The sequence below is a fragment of the Hemicordylus capensis genome, chromosome 1, assembly GCF_027244095.1.
Source record: "Hemicordylus capensis ecotype Gifberg chromosome 1, rHemCap1.1.pri, whole genome shotgun sequence".
Taxonomy (NCBI): Eukaryota; Metazoa; Chordata; class Lepidosauria; order Squamata; family Cordylidae; genus Hemicordylus; species Hemicordylus capensis.
Window position 1 is genome coordinate 337,752,995 of NC_069657.1, and position 20,724 is coordinate 337,773,718.

At 44.3% G+C, this 20,724-nt stretch overlaps 1 protein-coding gene across 1 annotated transcript in view; it reads left to right on the forward strand.

Annotated features, from left to right (window-relative positions):
* RFX6 (regulatory factor X6) overlaps positions 1 to 20,724 on the forward strand; it is a 112,923-nt gene that overhangs the window by 69,898 nt on the left and 22,301 nt on the right. The window contains exons 7-12 of the mRNA XM_053273711.1: positions 1,976 to 2,003; positions 9,976 to 10,083; positions 15,530 to 15,607; positions 15,701 to 15,814; positions 17,883 to 17,932; positions 19,562 to 19,721. Of these exons, the coding sequence (XP_053129686.1) occupies positions 1,976 to 2,003; positions 9,976 to 10,083; positions 15,530 to 15,607; positions 15,701 to 15,814; positions 17,883 to 17,932; positions 19,562 to 19,721 (538 nt within the window). The remainder of the gene's footprint in view (positions 1 to 1,975; positions 2,004 to 9,975; positions 10,084 to 15,529; positions 15,608 to 15,700; positions 15,815 to 17,882; positions 17,933 to 19,561; positions 19,722 to 20,724) is intronic.

A 20,724-nucleotide genomic window follows, 5' to 3' on the forward strand; every position in this document is an offset into this window, starting at 1 on the left:
GTATGGTAAAACAACTTTTGATATGTCAAGAAGTTAGTATCAGATAATTTTCAAAATTCAGTCTCGCCTATGGACAGTTCACACATGCATGTACATCACTTATTTTTAATCACTTGATTATGTAACATTTAATGACTTTCAGCTGAATGTGTGGACTGACCCAGTTGAAATTCATTGTGTCTGAGTAACCTGTGTCAGCAGCTGTACATGACCGACAAGAAACTGGCACATTCAGCAATTTCAGGCAGCTACTAACTGTCCAGAATCTATGTGACTGGTCCTTATATCTATGCAAACTCTCTGACTTGCATGAGATTAGCGGGGTGGCAAGAGGCCATTTGTTATGTGATTTCCATTTGTAAAATTACTGTCACCCATCCAACTGCAGAAGAAATTGGTTGTATGTATTCTAACCATGTGATAAGGAATTTTTTTTAGCACTTCTCTGTAACCAATCAGGAATCCAGGATGGAATGGGTAGTGGCATTCACCCACATTGTAATCTTGACATCCCAAAATGCTATTTGCCACAGGAAGGAAGTTGCCATGGGCATAAATGAACAAAACAACAACAACAACAACAACAAAAGCACATACCACAGTTGTGATCCAGATGAAGCTACAAAAGACATCAAACCTATTGCGGTCATTCACACAACCAAAAACTGGACTGGGTCTCACAGTCAGTGAGACCTGGTTCAGCAGGCTGGGCGGGAAGAGCGGGCTAAGCTCGCTCTCCCCGCACACAAGCGGGGAGGGAGCCCTGAGCAGCCGGATCAGCCACCCACACGATTGCCGGCTTCGTGACGGAGCTGGCGGGGGCTGGGGGGAGCGGGGGCCAATTGGCCCCCGCAGGCTCCAGCATGCCCTGCATGAGTGCGCAGGGCATGCTGGCAAGACTCCCAGAGACAGGAGGTGGATTTTTGCCTCCCCTCTGGGGGTCTCTTTGTGAGTAGCTGCGGAGCAGAGCCTTACCGTGGCTACTCACGATCAGAAAGCATGGGTTTGTGGAGCGCTCTTTCCACAAACCCAGGATTTAGGGAGGGCTACCAAGCAGGTCACCCAAGCCGGTCACTCGCTTGTAAGCCACCGGGCCAGCCTGCAAGCCCGGTGGTTTACACGATCAACAAAAATTGGGCTAGGCTCTCCCAGCCCGATTTTTGTTGATTGTGGGAATAGCCTCATTGTGTTCTACCTGGGTATGTGAGCTGTATGTGCTCCCAGTTTTCAGTTGTGCGGAAGCTAGAGAGGAAGAAAACCTGGGTAGAAGTAATTGTGTGGAAGCAAGGTAGGAGGAAAACCTGGGTAGCTTTTCTTCAATCTTGCTTCCACACAATCACTTCTACCCAGGTTTCCCTCTTACCTTGCTTCCACACAACAGAAATTTAGGAGCACACACCTGGGTAGAAAACAAATTTTGATTGTGTGAATGACCTCATTGGAGCTCTTCTCATGGCCGGTGAGAAGACTTCCAGGATGGTCTGCAGGGAAGGCAGATTTAGCTTACCTTCCCTGCAGATGATCTCTGTTTCTTCCCTGGGCTCACCCACCCTGACGACTGGCAGCTCACCTAGCAGCTACAGGCGTCAGGGTGCCGGGACATGCCACCATGCGTCACCACACCTCCTAGAGCTCCAATAATGCACCGTGCAAGTCTGTGGTGAATTATTGGGACCCCGCCCCCCTCGAGTGTGCCAACCGCGACTACAGGCAGCTGCGGCTGACTCATGATCAAAGAAATGAAGTTAAGGGAGAGCTCGTTCCCTTAACCTCATTTTAGAGGGAGGCTACTTAGGTGGGTTTTCCGCCATGTAGCCACTGGGATCAGGTCCAATGCCAGCCGTTTACATGCATGTGCAAAACCAGTTTGGGTTCCCTTAGCCCAGTTTTGCATGTGCATTTGAATAGCCTCATTGTCTAGTTTGGCCCTCATCTCTTCTCTATACTAAACAATGAAATGTCTTTGCTTTCAAAGGTTTTCTGGAAGCAAGCTGAAGAATGAAGTGAGTAAAACATGCTCAATTATTGCATCTCTTCTGTATGGATGTGTCTGTAATCAGGCACACCAATCTGTGGCAGCAGGGCCACTCTCTTGAAGCAGCCCAATTGTGCCTGTGCAGCCCAACCCTATACAATCCCAACACTATGCAATCCTGACCCCTTCTTAGGAGATTGGAAAACCAAGTCTTGTTCCAGCAGAGTTTGCTCCTTTGAAATCAAACTAGAGACAGATGCTCGCTAGAGTTTTTAATGGCTGCGATGATGCTTCCTGCTGTGCCTGATTGTTTAATTGGGTTTTTAAATATATCACAAGCCTTGTTGAAGAGATGGGTTATACATGTGAGAAAAAACCATAAATATTAATGTAGACCCAGAATGTGTACCAAGAAATGGTAAGGTTGTGTTGTGGGCTGCCCAGAGAACAATTTGTTCTGGGGTGCCTAACAAATAAAGATGTATTCTAAATATTAATATTAATATTAATATTAATATTAATATTAATATTAATAATAGGCCCAGTGGAGCTTCAGCACAACTGGCACCATAGGATGTGTCTTCAGGGGCACTGACACAAGATTAGTTAACCCGCTTTGTGCCCGAAACCCAGGTTAAGCAGCAGGCTACCCAGGAGGATTTGCCTCTGCACTGCCGCTGGGAGCTAAGGGAGCCCTTAGCCTGGTTTCTACTACACGTGAGAATAGCCTCTGAGGCTATTCACACGATTGGCTAAAATCGTGCTAGGGGAGCCTAGCCCGATTTTATCCAATTGTGAGAAGCACTGGGCTCACAGGTGACCCCAGTTGCCGCAAAGCAGGTGGCCTGCTTGCGAAGCCCTCCCTGAAGCCCAGGTTAGCGGAGTGAGCACTCCACTAATCTGGGCTCTACAATTGTGTGTTGCTGTGGCGCGGCTCCACGCCGTAGCAACTCACAAGTAGACCCCCGACCAGGAGGCTAAAAAGCAGCCTCCCGGCTTGGGGGTCTCTCCAACATGCTCTGCATGCTCGTGCAGAGCGTGCTGGAACTTCCGCGGGCCGCACAGCCCCCGAACTCCCAAGCCCCCGCTGGCTCCATGACGGAGCCAGCAATTGTGTGGGCAGCCGATCCAGCCGCCTGGGGAGGGCTGCATGATCATCTGCAGGGAGAGCAGGCTTAGCCCCCTCTCCCCTCAAACCCTCGGGAGGCAGGTCTCGCTGATCGTGAGACCCGCCTCTCTAAGTTAGCCATGATTAAGTCCCACTGAAATTAATGGGATTTAAGTTAGGCATGCCTGATTTATTTCAAAGGTGCTTAGTTGTGACTAACTTTGCCTCTGTTGGCAGCAGGCATCCCAGCAGAGAGAATGATTCTGCTGCATGAGAGGAGAATACTTCTATTCACACACAGGAGTGGTCACTGAGCCCAATATGTGCAGCCCTGTCTGTGCCCCCTGAGAAGCTGCTTCCCAGGAACTCCTGCCTCTAGATCTGGTTTTGGGAAAGCATCAGGGGAGCTGCACTTGAAAGTGCTTTCCTCTCATTTGGTGGGATCTTTGGATCCAGGGCTAATGATACCAGTCAAATCATGAATCATTTTTACAGCACTTTAGTTCCTATAGAGCCTCTTCTCACGAGCAGTGAGAAGGGCTCCAGAGCGGGCTGCAGGGTGGACGGTAATCTACCTTCCCTGCAGATTATCCATCTGGCGTTGCTGGGCACGCTCCCCACACACCCAGATGATTCCCTGAGCGCACTGGCAGTGGGGAGGGTTGGGGGTGGGTAGGATGTGTCATCCCAGTCTCTGGAAATACCATGATGCACCACATGAGTGTACAGTGCATCATGGGGATCCCCCCTCCCCACCCCGGGTTCCCGGCAGTCTAGCAGCCACAGCTGCAAGGCGATCTTAAAAATGAGGTTAAGGGAACGCACACTCCCTTAACCTTGTTTTCAAGGGTGGCCTCTTAGGCAGGTTTGCTGCCATGGTGCCTCCAGGATCAGCCCAATCCCAGTGGTTCACACATGCATGTGAAACCAGGCTGGGCTCCCTTAGCCCGGTTTCGCACATGCACGTGAATAGCCTCATAAAGTAACTCATAGTCATTATAGCATCCAACCTAGCCAAGAATTATTAAAGGTCGTTCATTATTATGCCCATTTTAGAAATGGAAAACAGTCAGATAAATACATAGAGTCTATGATATTGATGCACTGTTTTTCCTCTATGGAACTGTCTCTCTCTTTGGACATTACCTGAGCTTTGTGAGAGCAGCTGCAGAATGGCTTCCAAGGTTATGTCAGAATCCCAGGACAATGCGGGACACATCCACAATAAAACTCTTTCCCATGCCAACACTGCCGCAGTTATGGAAGGTGTGAAACCTTTAGATTGTCTAGCAAACCATCCCCAGGAAACCTAAGCATATAATGAAGCTCTTCTCACGATCAGTGAGAAGAGCTTTAGGGCTGACTGCAGGGAAGGAGGGTTTACCTTCCCTTCCTTGCAGACGATCACGGCAAGGTCTCTGGGTGGGCGGATTGCCAGCTCAGATGAGTGGCGGCTCTCCTGTGGACCACAAATGCCTCACTATGGCTCACTTACCCGCTCTGCGGGGGTCGGGATCAGGGAAGCACACTGTCCGCAGTGCATTACCGGGAGTCCCCTCCCTCCTGTGTGTGTCTGCTGCAGCTGCAAGCAGCTGTGGCAGACACATGATCAAGAAAACGGCATTAGGAGAGCGCTCACTCACCTAACCTCATTTAACAGGGGAGGCTACATCGGCTGTTTTGCCACCTTGTAGCCACCGGGCTTGGGTGCAAGTCCGGTGGTTCAAACACGCAGCAGAAACCAGGCTGGGCTCTTTTGGCCTGGTTTCTGCTACCAGGGGCGTATCTAGGGTAGGGCAGGCAGGGCACGTGTCCCGGGCACCACTTGAAGGGGGGGCACCATTTTTTAAAATTAAAAATTTTTTAAAAATGGCCACCGAAAACAAAATGGCCACTGTGCATGCTCATGCCAGGCCTCACAGAGGCCATTTGAGCTTGCATGACAGCCATTTTGTTTTCAGTGGCCATTTTTAAATATGCCACCGCACATGCTCAAATGGTCCCTGCAAAGCCCTAGAGGCCAGCGAGGGGAGGGGGAACCTTTGCAGACCCACCCCACAGCCTTTAGGAAGCCCCCGAAGGGGTTATAGGTATTTTTAAAATTTTAATATAATATGAGTCATTGTACACATATCCAGTTTGGCACTATGTACAGAGAATCAGGGCTTTGAAAAATGAGCTGCAGCATATGAGCTAGGATTGTATTCATTTGCTCTTACTTTGCTTCTTGTGACAAGTGAGTTAAATGTGATGTCTTAATAATATGGCTATTAATGGCGAGTTTGTCTTTGAATCAGTGTGAAATCCTTAGTATTAAGGCCCACTGGGAGTTTCTTGCTCTCTTTCTCTCATTTTAACTGTCTTTCTGAAAGACTAGAATATATTCCAAGCAGTGACACAGTTTATTCTGCATATCCTTTAATTATTTTCAGAGTATCTGGGAAAAGTCAAATTCTCCATTTATTTTTAAAACTTATTTAATAGTGATGCTACAATGCATAGTAGAGAATTCGACAGGCACTTCTGTTTAGTTTTCCAAGTATACCTCCACATAGTATTTGGGTAGTTCATTAGCCCCAGCATACTGAAATTTGTAGTTTTCCAGCACTTTTTGGTCTGGCTACATCCACAGCTAAATAGTTTTTGAAATATTAAAAGGTTAACGAGCTTGACTTGTATTTTTCAGCTGATATTATGGTAAAGTTATCTGAAAGATGGGTGTCGGATGTTTGGACATGGGGCACAATTCCAGTGCTTGCCCTAGGCACTATTTTCCCTAGATGCACCTCTGTCTGCTACACTTGTGAACAGCCTCAGTGGGTCCAGTGGGTTTTGTTGCTTCATTGTGGACTGGTTTCCTGTTTAGATGGTGTCAGTCTAACTAAACAGGAGCCCATCATGTGGGAAAAGTAGTGGCACTTTGATCCAGCCCTACCCAGCTGGTGCACCATCCAGCGTGATCACATGAGCCCTGAACACCCAAACAGGCCTGTGATTGTGCAGTTTAACCACATGACTGGGCTAATTTCGGCATTCCAGCCCCATGTGATCATTCAGGGGCAGGAGGGTAGGTCGGGTGGATGGGGCTGGAGTGGCACATCCCCCACTTTTCATGCAATGGCAACCAATTTTTGGATTGGTCCCATTGTACTTATTCCATGCCAGAATATTTTCAAGCATGTTTTTCCCAAGGAGAAGGGCTGGAAACGTGCCTTATCCCAAATGCTCAGTTCTGTGCCCAGTGCCAACTTTTGTGCTAGTACAGGATATGCATAGTCCCATCCACACCTGTATTTACCTAGACAGCAGTGAACAGATTTGCTGCTGGGGTGTGTGTGCTTTGGAAGGAGACCCTATCAACAAGTTGTTTTTTAAATCTCAAATAGTTAGTGTGCCATGGTTAATTAGGCCAATAATATTGCAATGCAGCCCTTATTTCCACATTAAGTTGCCTTGCAACAGATGTTTTTGAGGAAAAGACATGGGAATGGGTTAAAACATGATTGGGGGCTGAAACATAAGATTCCAAATGCACTTTTGTTAATTAGGTGAATATTATGCTAGCGTTCAATGCAAACATGGACAGTGCACCTCCCTCATTTTATTCCCCATTTCCCAAAAGCTTTTCTCTATATTTAATGGATACATGCATAATAGTGTTTTCCAGATTGCTCTTGTTATCATTTTTCTAAAAAAACCAGTCTCCAAGTACTGATAGGCAATTGTTGAACTGCAACCATATTGACTCACAACAGTCTTTTAACTACCTAATGTTCATATCAATACAGAATGTGAATGTCCATCACGGCTTTCATTTAGCTCTTTATCTGTGTTTGAGTAGCCCGATAGGCAAGGTGCAACCTGAATATATATTATGTTATCCCTTGCTTCCTTTTCATCTATTTTTTTAAATAAGAGAATAATTAAACAATGGTTGCAAATCTGAAATGTTAATTGAAATCCTCCCTGAGCCATGAAGATGACCAGTGTCAGTAAGGAAAATATAGACCAGATGCACATTAATTTGACCTAGTGTAGTAAGTTGCCTGTATTTACATTTATATTTTTTTTAAAAATGTGATAATTAGAATAAATTTAAAGGATGTGATTCTCAAATTAGACTAGTTGCAATTTTCCGGTGTTTGTCAATTCCCAAGTATTATTTATTTGAATAGGTACAAATGTGTAACATGGACCCCTCCCCTGAAAAGTCTAGTCAGTTTTGAAAGTGACTTGATTGATTGATTGATTGATTGGCTGACTGAGTGATTGATTTAATTCTCTTTGTTTAAATTCCTTACTTTTCTGGCTGCCTGATTTTTGTTTGTAGGTACACATGACAATATGTCATATGTATATTAGTTATACATAAGTGAGAATGTCATTTAAGCCCTGTTCTCTGTCCCTGGGATCTAGTGACTATTCTTCTATGCACCCTGGAGTAGGAATGAGCAGAACCAGTTTGATTGCTAACTGGGCACTGCAGTTGCAAACCGGGCCAGTTTGAGCAATTCGATTGTGAATCACTTTGAACCAGTTCGAGCCAGTTTGTTGAACCGACCAGCCTAGACATTTGGTTTGACCAAACTGGCTTGCGAACGCACAGTTCGATCTGAATTTGGACCAAACAGCAGCAAATGGTCCGTGCACACCCCTACTCTGGAGACTACAGCATTTAATCACATATGTGCCAGGACCTGTAAATCATATCAGCAGTGCTGGCTCCCTATATTCCTGGGGTATCAATGTCCCTGATTATTATGGTGCTTGTGTCTCCCTCCTATTGCCACATTTTGTGCATCACTCCTGTCTGTACATCACTCCTCCTGTTTATATATGCAAAATGCCAGCAGAAACTAACAAAATCCAGGACTTGTAGTTCTCCTGATAAAATATTTCACATAAGAAAGGACACCTCTCTCTGGCTCACGAGCAACAAATCCCAGCTCTCTCTCTCTCTCTCTCTCTCTCTCTCTCTCTCTCTCTCTCTCTCTCTCTCCTTTTAAAAAGAGCCATATGTTTCCTATTCAGAATGCTTCATTTGTTTCAACACTGCCTCAGATTGGCTCCAGCAAATTTCACAAGGGGCCAGTTTGGATGATAGTTCACGTCTCCCATTGGCACACCCACATGTCTAGGTTTGCATCGCACTGTCATCTAATCATGCCAGGGTGAGGTGGTTCATCTGAGCTATTCCTGTACATGTGGTTCAAATGCTGCTTTTTAGAGTATTAATTGAACTGCACATAGAAAGACAGTTCAGACAAACCACCACCCTGCACAGTTGGGCATCAGTGCAGGGAATATTGTCTGAACCAGCCCAAGCTCATACACGATTCAGACCCCGCCCACACACCCACCCCGTATAGGGACAGGGAAACACGTTTGCATAGACATTCAACATTATGATCTACAAGTTAAGGCTCAATTTCTTCTTTATAGTTATGGGCTTGCTGGGACCTCAAGGTCCCACTAGATTCCTGGGCATGTGTAAAGTATCCCCTTTCTCCCCTACCCACTGAGCCCTTAGCTATTCATATTCTGTGTATTTGGATTCTTACACTGGGAAGTCTGCTCTTTGATATGGAAATGGGCATCCTGCACTTATTAGCTGACATCTAGAGTAGCACTGCACTGGTGCAGTAATGCTGATGTCCAGTCTTACCATCACATGAAGTGGGGGAGGAAAAGGGGTGATATTCAATTATCTCCCCTTCCTTCTGAAATATGAAATATGTCCCTGAAGGACATATAGCTCTCAGGGACATATTTCCACGATGCACAGTGGGCTTCAGAAGAAAGGGGAGATTGTATTTTAAAAAAACCAAGCCAAAAACACCCTTTTGCCCCACACACCACAGGTCACTGGAGGAATCTGAAGATCAGCACTGTGTCTGGAGATCAGCAATGTGACCTCAGTGCAGTGCTACTCTGGATGCCTGCCATTATGCTACTACAATTCGCAGGCCATATAGGAATGCATTTGGTAGCTCTACTGAGATCCCAGAAACCAAAGGGAGCCTCTGACAGGGTCACAACCAGGGTTGGGGAATGTGCACCTTTGCTCCATGGCTCTTCGTCCCTTTCCCTCTATTGTACTCAGCTCCACTTCATAAGCAAAAATTACAGTGCGAATAGATTATGCAAGTCTGGAAATCATATACGACGATTATAATTTATTCTGAGTGAAGGGTGTGAGAAATTAATTGAATGCTATAAATGAATAGCAATTATTGATTTATAGCAAGAAATATCCTTGCTATAGAAATTAATTTAATCCTTCCCTAAAGGCTTGAAAGCTTTAAAAACAGATACAAAACCAAATTAGAATATAAGTGTGTAACTTAAATTGAATTAAAGTATACTATACACATTTTTAAAGCCTAGGGTTTTGTTTTGTTTTGTTTTGTTTTGTTTTTTTGTTTTTTTGTTTTTTTAAAGAAGGCAGCAAAAGGAAAATACCATTTATGGAAGTGTTTCAGAAAGGGTGTCTTGTTTCTTATCTTTTCTGCCCCTTCCTTACCCTTTTGTCCTTTTAACCTGGTGCTGGTAATCGAAATTATTACCAGCACTAAGGTAATAGAAGGTAGTGGTGGGTGGGGGTGAGGCATGAAACTGTGTGGACGCTCCATAAATTGCCCGTGCAGATCTGATGATGCCAGAGGCTTCCTGGACAAATTAAATGTGTGCATCATATATGTGTCACTAGAGCACTGCCATATTCTTCTGATGCAGCCTTTTTTGCAGGGGTCACATTGAAGGTCTCATAATATTGAACAATCATCAGGAGATTGATGTGGATTTGTGTGAACATCTTCAATATTTTGATAACATTGTGGACCAAAATATTGGTTCTTGGCATGCATTTGTGAAGTTATTTCCCACGTTACAGGGTGGATTCACTCGGAAATATTCTCTTAGCTCAAAAACTGGGACTCTGCTGCCAGAATTCCCCAGTGCTCAACACCTTGTGCTGGAAGGGTGCATCTCTAAGGACAAGGTAAAATAAGTAGTTATATGTTAAATGCTTTAAATTAAATTACTTCTAAATTAGCACTGTTTATTCTCTCGGTGCCCTCAGAGGCTTCATGATAGTAACATGAAACAACTAGGAATGTCTACAATCAAACAGACTTGACTGATTTATAGAGGGAGCAAACTTCTACTATCGCCTATTAACTGGCTCTCCACTGGAAAAGTGGTTGAATTATTTACATATTAACTTGCCTAATATTTTACAAACAGATGATATTTAACTTGAGAAGGGCAAAACAAAGAAGCAGTTAGGAGTTCTATTCATTCCAAATACCAACAGATTAATTTAGCACTGATAAGACTGGGAGAAATTTTTCAAGGGGAAATGGTTTAGTGGATTTTTCCTTCCACCGTGTTTTGTCAAAGAATGGAAGACAGTGGTTGTGTCTTTCCTAATTACTTTACAGTTATTCACTTGTAACTGTGGGTTGATAGCACTGTTGTTTTAATTAGCAGATGGGGTTTTTGGGGGGGGCTGTGAATAATTTGGGGGGGTGGATATATTTTAATGAGTTTTCATTCTTAATTGTATAATAGTCAACACAGGAGTCATCAGAAAATGGCTCACCATTTTTATACCTCTGTGGTATGAACCCCCCCCCTCTAATATTTTTATGTTAAAATGAGAGTTACATTAATTTTTTCAAAACTTTGGCTATTTTGAGTAAGCTATTATATGTCAAACCTGGGAATGATATAAAGAAATTTCATTTTTGCTCCTCAGTTTTGATAAATTTTTCATTCTACCTAAAGTTGTGTGAAATTAAAGGAACTGAGTATACAAATTAAATTCTGATTTTTACTACATTCTATTTTTTGTTTTAGTTAAAGTTCATGGAACAAACAAAAAACCATGAGGAAGTGGCAAATTTTAGTTCAATTCTTGATTGCTTTTTGACCATTTGATCAATTGGATGCCTCTTAACCCTCTCCATTTTATCTAAAAGTCTGCAATGTTGTTGTGATTTCACAAGAGTCAATGAGAAGTCTGATGAGTTCCACAAATGGTTAACATTGTCCTAAGGGTGGACCCTATTCTTAAGCATGCAAATATATTTGTTAAAATAGAGCCAACATCTCAATTTCCTGCAAATTAGCTTTTTCAAGAATGTTGAAGTTTGTTGACCAAACACAAGAATGTTGAAGAATGTTGACCAAACTTCAAAGATTCTATTCAATTCTTTAAATAAATGCTGTTGAGATCTGGACAAGAGATAATGGTGTAGCTCATATCAGTAATGACAGCAAAATGTGTTTAAAATTTAATGTTGGACTTAAAATGTAAAAAACCAAAAAGGCTTACATATTGCATAGTGTCCTGCTGATCCTGGCATCTGGTCCTGGCATCTTCAAACCCAGTCCACACTGCTACAGAGCATGGAGTGGCTTCATGGCAACTATGTCAGCACGATGGTGACACTTCCCCCATTAGGAATGACAGAAGTGATAACACAGTTCCTAGTCAACACAGAGCTTCTCCATGCTTCGGAGCAGTAGCATGTAAGCCTGGATTTTGACATCCCGACATACTGTGCAGTGCCCTGCCGCTCCATACATCAGCACTTTAGTGCAACTCTTTTTCACCATGGAGCTTCTCCACACGCAATGGCACAGTGTGGACAGGGTTTGGAGATGCACAGCCCTTGTGCCCCATTCTTGGATCAGTGGGGTGCGGCACAGTATGTAAGCCACTAATTCTGGAGATGAAATACAAGTCAGAAAAAATACGGTTTTCAACATGATGATCGGTCTCAGAATGATACTTGCATGTCTATCTGTCTATCTGTCTATCTGTCTATCTATCTATCTATCTATCTATCTATCTATCTATCTATCTATCTATCTATCTATCATATTTATATGCTGCCTGATTTATATAACTCTAGGCAGTATACATAACCCAAATTAAAACATAAAAATAAAACAAAAACAATTAAAACACACATAACAAAACCAATTTAAAACAATTCACATAATAAAATAGAACAATTTCACAGAGTAAAACAAACAGTTTAGAATTAGCTTTAATTAAAAGCCTGAGAAAACAGGTATGAACAATCAGAAATGGAGAAGCTCTTATTTTGACAGGGAGTGCATTCCAAAGCCCTGGGGCAGCTACAGAGAGGTTCCAGCCCTGAGGTGCCACCAGGCGGGCCAGTGGCAACCATAACCAGACCTCCCTACATGATCTTAGTAGGTGGCAGGGTTCAAGACCAGGGATTCTCAGCGTTGGGTCCGCAGATGTTATTGGACTTCAACTCCCATAATTCCCAACCAAAGGCCACTGGGGCAGGGGATTATGGGAGCTGAAGTCCAATAATATCTGGAGACCCAACGTTAAGAACCCCTGTTCTAGACAAAGGAGGTGATCTCTTAAGTACCCTGGACCTAAGCCATTCAGGGCTTTATAGGTAATGAGCAGCACTTTGTATTTCACTTGGAAACATATCAGAATTGTTAGTGCAATTCTTTCAGAATCGGTGTTATATGGTTGTTTCAGGTTGTCCCAGAGACCAAGGCTGCCACATTCTGTACCAGTTGTAGTTTCTGGACTATATACAAAGCCCCCTGTAGAGTGCATTACAGTAGTCAAGCCCAGAGGTTACCAGCATATGTACTACTGTTTTAAGGTCATTTTCCTCCATAAATGGGAGTAGCTTACGTATTAGCCAAAGCTGATAAAAAGCACTCCTGGCCACTGCCTCAGCCTGAAATACCAGCTAGGGTTTTGGATCCAGGATCACTCCCAAGCTACATACTTGATCTTTCAGGGGAAGTGTAACCCCATCCAGAATAGGCAGATCTAAACCATTTCTTGGGTCTTTACCCTCCATAATCACTACCTCTGTCATATTTGGATTTAACTTCATTTTGTTATTCCTTATCCAGCCCATTATTGCCTCTAGAAAGGCATTTAGGGAAGTTATGCCATTTCCTTATGAAGATGATAGGGAGAAATAGATTTGGGTGTCATCAACATATTGATAACACCCTGCAATCTCCTGATGATCTCCAGCAGTTTCATGTAGATATTAAAGAGCATTGGAGACAGTATGGAGCCTTGTGGAACTCCATATAGTAACTCTCACTTTGCAGGGCAACAGTGTCCAAGGGACACCATCTGAAATCTACCCAAGAGGTAGTAATGGAACCACTGTAAAACAGTGCCATCCAATCCCACCTCCCTCAGGTGACCCAGGAGGATACTATGCTCAATTGTATTGAAAGCTGTTGAGAGATCCAAAAGGATCAGCAGAGTCACACTCCCTCTGTCAAGTCCTAATTGGAGATCATCCATCAGGTCAACCAAGGCAGTCTCAACCCCAGAGCCCACTTGAAAGCCAGTTTGAAATGGGTCCAGATAATCAGTTTCCTCTGGGACTTCTAGAGCTGAAAGGCCACCATCCTCTCAGTCACCTTGCCTAACCATAGGAGATTAGAGATGGGCCTATAGTTACCTGACTTTGAGGGGTCAAATGTAGGTTTTTTCCAAGTTTGGTCTAATGATAGCCTCCTTAAGACAAGGAGGCATCCTACCCTCCCCCAAAGAAGCATTTATTATGTTTACCAGACCCTCTACAATAATCTGATTGTTAGATAAAATAAGCCAAGTTGGGCAAGGGTCGAGAGAGCAGGTGATAGGACTCACAGTCTGAAACAGCTTGTCCACATCCTCAGGAGTCACAAAATGAAAGTGACTCAGTCTGACCACATAAGAGGAGTTGCTGGGCTCGTACTAGCCCTCTCACAATCCTAGACAACTCCATTGGACATTGACTTTCAAATGCAATTTGGGCAGAAAAGAATTACTTCTTTGCCACACATATTGCCAGAGCATAGGTCTTCAGATGTGCTCTATGTTGTAACCTGTCAAATTCAAGTTGAGTCTTTCTCCATTTGCGCTCTAGTCATATATCTTGCCACTTCAGCTCCTGTGATTCTTCTGAATACTATGGGGCTAATTTTGAACCAGGTCTGAGAAGACACTTAGTGTCTACTGCTCTAGTGAGTTCATTATTCCAAATTTGAACCAGAGCATCGAAAAAGCCAACTCGACACCCTTCTAAGTCTTCTTGGAATTCTATTGGATCCAATAACCTTCTTGGGCAGACCAACCTAATGGGTCCTTTATCCTTGCAGAGATGGGTTGTGGTTGCAAGTCCTACCTTAACCTAATGGTGGTCTGTCCATGACAATGGGGAAATAACAGGAGTCTTCACCCATAGAACACTATCCTGATCAGAGTAAAATACCACATCAAGCATGTGACCAGCAACATGTGTCAGCCCTGAGACTTATTGGGATAGGCCCCTAGTCATCATGGCCACTATGAACTCTTGAGCCGCCCTGGACAAATTGGTCCTGAAGTGATCATTGAGGTCCCCCACAACCACAAGCATGGGGAACTCCAACGCCAACCCTGCAACCAAGTCCACTAGCTAGTTAGGGACTCCGCTGAACAACGGGATGATCTGTACACCAACAATCTATCCTTGGTCCCTAGGCACTAGGTACAGACACTCAATATGGGCCAATTCCCTGACAGGGATCCTTGTAAGGGAGCCATTGTTCTTATACACCACAGCCACACCACGTTCTCAACCACATGCTTGCACCTGCTCCACCATAGAGCAGGCCCCAGCTTCTTGTTCCAGCTTCTGCTGGGAGAATCTGGGACCAGACTGGACCACTAGCCTCCCCCAACCAGGTCTCCAAAATGCATAGCAGGTCAGCTCCTTCATATGGACATCATATTTAGATTGTGAGCCCTTTGGGGACAGGGATCCATCTTATTTATTTATTATTTCTCTGTGTAAACAGCTCTGAGCCATTTTTGGAAGGGTGGTATAGAAATAAAATAAAATATATAAATAAATAATAAGTTCCTGTTCTCTGCTGGATCGATTGCAGCTGATTCTGAATGAACAGTTCATTTCAGTTTTTAATCTGTTATACTTTTAATTGTATTCAGTTTTATACTAGTATGTAAAAGGACAGAGCTTTAAAAAGTTACCTTCTGCCCATTTATAGATCTGTTGGCATCACAACAAATCTATGATGTGGACCTCTAATATTTCCACTTGTTGATGAAGAACAAGAAGTTGAGAGACAGTGCAACATTTTAAACAGGGCATAGGTGTCTGTAGGAATTTTTCCAGGCAGGCAATATATATCCATATAAATATTTAAATAAAAGCATCAGGTGCTCCACATTAATCCGGCCATGAACCCAGGGAGGGAGCTGCCCCTAACCCCCACCCCTGCCATAGATTCCTGTGAAGAAGGGTTTGAATCCTCCAGAGTCAGATCTATCTATCTATCTATCTATCTATCTATCTATCTATCTATCTATCTATCCAGGAAGGAAAAGGTTTTATTTAATTGTTTACATTTTCTTTATTGTAAAATAGGTGGATACCCTTATCATGATGTATAAAACCCATTGTCAGTGTGTCCTTGACAATGCCATTAATGGCAACTTTGAAGAGGTAAGGCTTCTCGAAACAGACCCCTCTCCATTCCCTGAACAAGAGCATGGCCATCGTATTGTTCATATCAGTGCTCTGCTTGCTCTCTCCTAGATCCAACATTTCCTCTTGCATTTCTGGCAAGGAATGCCTGATCACCTTCTTCCCCTGCTTGAAAATCCTGTTATCATCGACATCTTCTGCGTTTGCGACTCAATTCTGTACAAGGTGTGTTCTAAAGGGCATGGTCTATTCACAGCAGGGCTGTCCTTAGGGCAAGCAGAGCAACCGCCCCAAGCCTTGCAGTTTTAACCCCCATTAGAATTAACTGGAAGCGGGGCCTGCACTGGCTGATTTGCTCCGGGCCCCACACCCCACCAGGGCTCTCTAAGGATAGTCCTGCTTCACAGCCTCGTTCTCAGTGAAATAGTAAATCTATGTCTGATTACCGGCTGGCATGATGCGCAATGCAGATTACATTGTTTCTAATGTAAGTAGTGCTACACAACTGGGGATATGCAATTTTAATTAATTGTGCAACTGCCCACTTCTGCAGTGTGCACAGCAGCACCAGCTGATGGCTAGGAATGTGCAGAACTGGTCAGGCAGTCCTCAGTCTGACAGTTCGGTCTGGGGGTTTGTGGGTTCATGATTGAACTGAACCCCGCCCCCCGGTTCCATCCAGACTGGAACTGAACTGCCGGTCCAGTCCGGCAGGTCCGTGAACTTAAAAAAATTTTTTTAATGAAAAGTAACTACCTGTAGCCGCTCTGGGGGGCTTGCTGTAGCCAAGGGGGGCGGTCTGTGAGGGGTTCCCTCTCCCCCCACCGGCCTTCCTCATCACCGCCACGGCCGGGTAAAAAAGGGTCTTTGGGGCCCTTTGGGGCCTCCATAAAGGTGGACTCCCCCCATCAACTCCCCCTCGTGGACCCCCCCCCCCCGGCTACAGCAAGCTCCCCAAAGAGGCTACAGGTACCTGACTGAATGCCCTTCCATACAAAACAAATTCCCTGCATATAGAAAGTGGGCATGTCAAGGAGAAGGCCTTTCACCCTGACATCTAGTTTTCTGCCAGGAACCTCTGTGTGTGTGTGTGTGTGTGTGTGTGTGTGTGTGTGTGTGTGTGTGTGTGTAGAGAGAAGCATTCAATAATGTCTCCCCTTACCTGAAGTGATGTGCTCTCACCTGTAGCGGTACTTCCCAGGCCTTGATTTTACCACACCTTTTACCATCTTTACCACCTTGATTTTATAACTGTTGTACGATAGCATAAAGACATTTTAAAGAGTTGGAAGAAGAAACCAAAATTTTGGCTGGTTTGGATTGGCATCTATTCCTTGGACTCTGTACATAGATTAATGTGTGGGTACTTAGAGGGTGGCCTTTTTGGTAAGATGTTTTTGGTTCCTGCCAGCTCTTTGATTTGTTAGCTTCAGAAGTTGTAAGGGGTCTTTGAACTAGTCCCTTGGATTCACCTGAAGCAACCTGTAGAACAGAAATCAGCTTCAGGTGATTCACTGCTGAATCCCTTGAATCGGTTTAGCACAAATATAGTTCTCTTCTTTTCAGACAGTGCCATCTGGGTTAGTCCCTTATTTAATGTGACCATTTCTTGGCACAATCCTTCTTCTCTGCCCTAAGGAAGAGATCCCCACAGAACTTCAGCTGAGCCCTCCTGCCTTCCAACGCTGCCTCCCAGCCAAGTGCATTGCCACTAGAATGGGCAGGTTGCATGGGCCAATTTCCATGTCCCACTCATCCTCTTGAAGGCTTCCGTCTCCTTCCAGCAATGGGCCTACTGAAGATTACCCAACTGGGAGCTGAAATAGAGGAAGACGGAGGACCTAACTGAACATCTGTGTGGATCCTCTTTGTGTGGACAAAGCCATGTTCAGGCTTAAGATCATGGCCCACATCCTGTGCAGCAATAGGTGGGTGGAAGAAAGGCTGGATTGTCTCAGAGAGCCTTCAGCGTCCCTGCGGTGGCACTCTTGTGCTATTCTTGCTTAGCTGAGTGGGCACAAAGGGGGATGGGAGGGAGCAGTGTTATCTTCCTTCCCCCTTGCTGCAAGAGACCTTTCCATTTGTAGGAATATGTTCCTGAGGATTGTGGAACATGGTGGGCCCATGTCACCGTCTGATAAATTCACATTTTCAATGAGTTTGGGGGGAAAGTTCCAATTTGAAATTATGAGGCAGTTCTACTGGATTTGGAAAGAGAATAATACCCCAAGTGTAATCTATCTGAATGCATCAACTGGAAAGAGATGTCTGTTGTCCTGCTGTTTTATTCCAGGTTCTTACAGATGTACTCATCCCTGCAACTATGCAAGAAATGCCAGAAAGGTAGGTCCTTATCTGCATATGATGTTCTATTGGAAATATAGAGCTAAACAATGTGGCAACTAATGTCTAAGATAAATCTTTGACCCATATTTATATTGGGGTTTTTTGTTTTTTGTTTTTAATGCTGATTCTTTGACAGTTTAAGAGTGTATAACTAGAGGATCTTAATGGGCAGCAGTATTATCTCATGCAGTACCCATATGGGTGTTCCCTTACATTTATGTCCATTTTTGCCTTGCAAGGGCAATCAAGACCTGTGTGTCCAAGAGGGTGGTATGTGCATAGTTTCTGTTGCTGGCTCTTCACATTCAGCACCCAAGGCTGTGTACAGAATTCCCTGCGTCGAACTGGGTCTGTGCATGCAGTGCCAAACAGATGGTTACCAGGGCTAGATTTAACCATGGCGATTGCCAGCTTTTGTGGGGGAGCGACTGACTCCAGCCCTGCCTCTCCAAACAGATGATTGGTACCATTTTAGCTCACTATGCCAAATATCTGTACAGTGGTGAGTACAGTTTGAGTTGGAAATATACTGCATTATCTGAGGGCAAGGATCTTTAGATTAGGAACGTTGTCTATGTACATTAGTAATTAGGGCTAGTTTTGCTTTGGTATCTCAGTGGATATATTTCCTTGGATTTGAATCTTTTTTTTTTGTTTTGCTTTCATTCTTTATTGTTCTTTCCCCTACAGTGTAATGGGTTATGACTAATTGCTCAATAAATTGCAATTGGAAACATTTGCAAGAGCTGCTTTAGCTACAGCCAGATCTGTTGCATATTGGTACTGTACTGTGCTATAACTGGCAGTGGCAGCTGATGTAGTAGCACCAGCTCAGCTTGCCATGCCAGTGGCTCTCTTCACCAGATGTGGGATACATTGTTCCTGTCTTATAAACTTATTTGCTGATGCAGTGACTCCTGCATTCAAATGGGATTACTTTTCTGTCCAACTCAAACAGTGGAGCCTGGCTTGTATTGACTTATGAAGTCTATGAATTGAACTGACCAGCATCTATCTATCTATAATATTAATTCCTGTAGATGGACCAGGGGGATGTATGGGGATGTGGCAAGCCCCACCCCCGCTGCAGCCGTGACCAATGGCAGGCCCAGAGGGGGAGACACCCGCAAGGGTGGGAGGGAGGGGCACATGCCAGGAGGCAGTTGGCGAGACTCCACAGGGGTTGTGCTTGAGGGAGGTCACGGCTGAGGGAGGAGAATGGTTGAGCAGCTGAGGGAGGGAGGTGATGGTTGAATGGCTGGGGGACGACAAGCAGGGAGGACAAGCTGAGGAGGAGGATGGAGGGCCGGGACAGAGGAGGGACGGAGGAGGGACGGAGGAGGACGGGCGGCGGGCAAAGCCCCGCTACCCTTTGGAGGGCCAGGACGGGTGGTGGGTGAAGCCCTGCCACCCGTTGGAGAATGGGGGAGAAGTGGGGGGAGGGCAGGAGAGACTGGGGTAGAAGGTGCAGGGAGTGTAATTGTGTAGAAGGTATGGGGAGTGGAAACCTTTGTTGAAAATTGGTATATAAAAGTTGTTGTTGTTTTGTCTGGTCACACCTCATGGAGATATCTCATATTCATCCAGAAATACTGATGCTATACAGTGTTTTTCTTTTCCTTATAGTTTGTTGGCCGACATAAGAAATTTTGCTAAAAATTGGGAACACTGGATTGTTTCGTCACTAGAAAATCTGTCGGAAGACCTTACGACTAAGAAATTGCCAATAGCACGACGATTTGTATCTTCTCTGAAGCGTCAGACATCCTTTTTGCACTTAGCCCAGGTATAAAAAGAGTCTAGATCCTAAAGGTTATCATGGCACAGCCATGATTTGGCTAAATTGTAGATTTAGGACATGTATCCGGAGTGGAGGTAAAATCTTGTTCCCATAAGTAGATCCTATTAATACTAGTGCCAAGGGCAAACTAAATTGATAGGACTAATGTGAGCTTGAATTTTCTAACCTAAATAGGATATCTATTCAGATTAAAATAATGATAGGGGAAAGGGGGCAGGGTGCTTTAACCTTTAGCCCCTGTAGTCCCAATCTGGATTGGGTTCCACCATGGCTCCCATTGACACCAATGGGAGGTTTTCTCCTGGGGCAAATAGCTATGATTTGGAACCAGATTGGAACCACAGTGGTGGGAAAGGGTTAAATCCCCTTCTCACAGGCATTCCAATAGGGACCAGCTCTCTGGGTGTGCTATTTACATTTTTAAAAAATGAAGCATGAAGGTCCCAATAGGCATGTCATCTCATTTGGCCTTTAAATCCCCAAAGAACTAGTCTACCACAAGTCACTGTTGATCTGAAGTTCCTGCTCATCTGAAGTGTTTGCACTAGAAGCGCCTTGTAACTGATGCAGGTGAAGTTTGACTCAAATTATACCCCTTTGAAGTGAGGCGGGGAGGTGAATTGCTCCTTTACAACACACAGGGCTACAAACATATGTGGGATGTGGATTAATCCTGCATTTTCACCTTAGCCAACTGACATGTTGTTTGCTTATGGCTCAAGCCTCTCTATCTTTGTGTCCTTTCTATCTCCCCCCATCTGTGTGCTTTCATCTGTTCCCCAGGGCACAAAAGATGTTGTGCAAACCCAGAGGAAAGTCACATGTGGCTGCTGCGACCTTGGGATGAGGTGTAGGACTGGATGATTTTCTAGTTTCTTGTACTATTTTTATTTATTTATTTATTTGTTTATTTATCATAATAATTTTAGTATTTATGTGCAGCAAAGAAAATGCCCATGCCAAATATTGTACCCCCCAAAATGAGAAT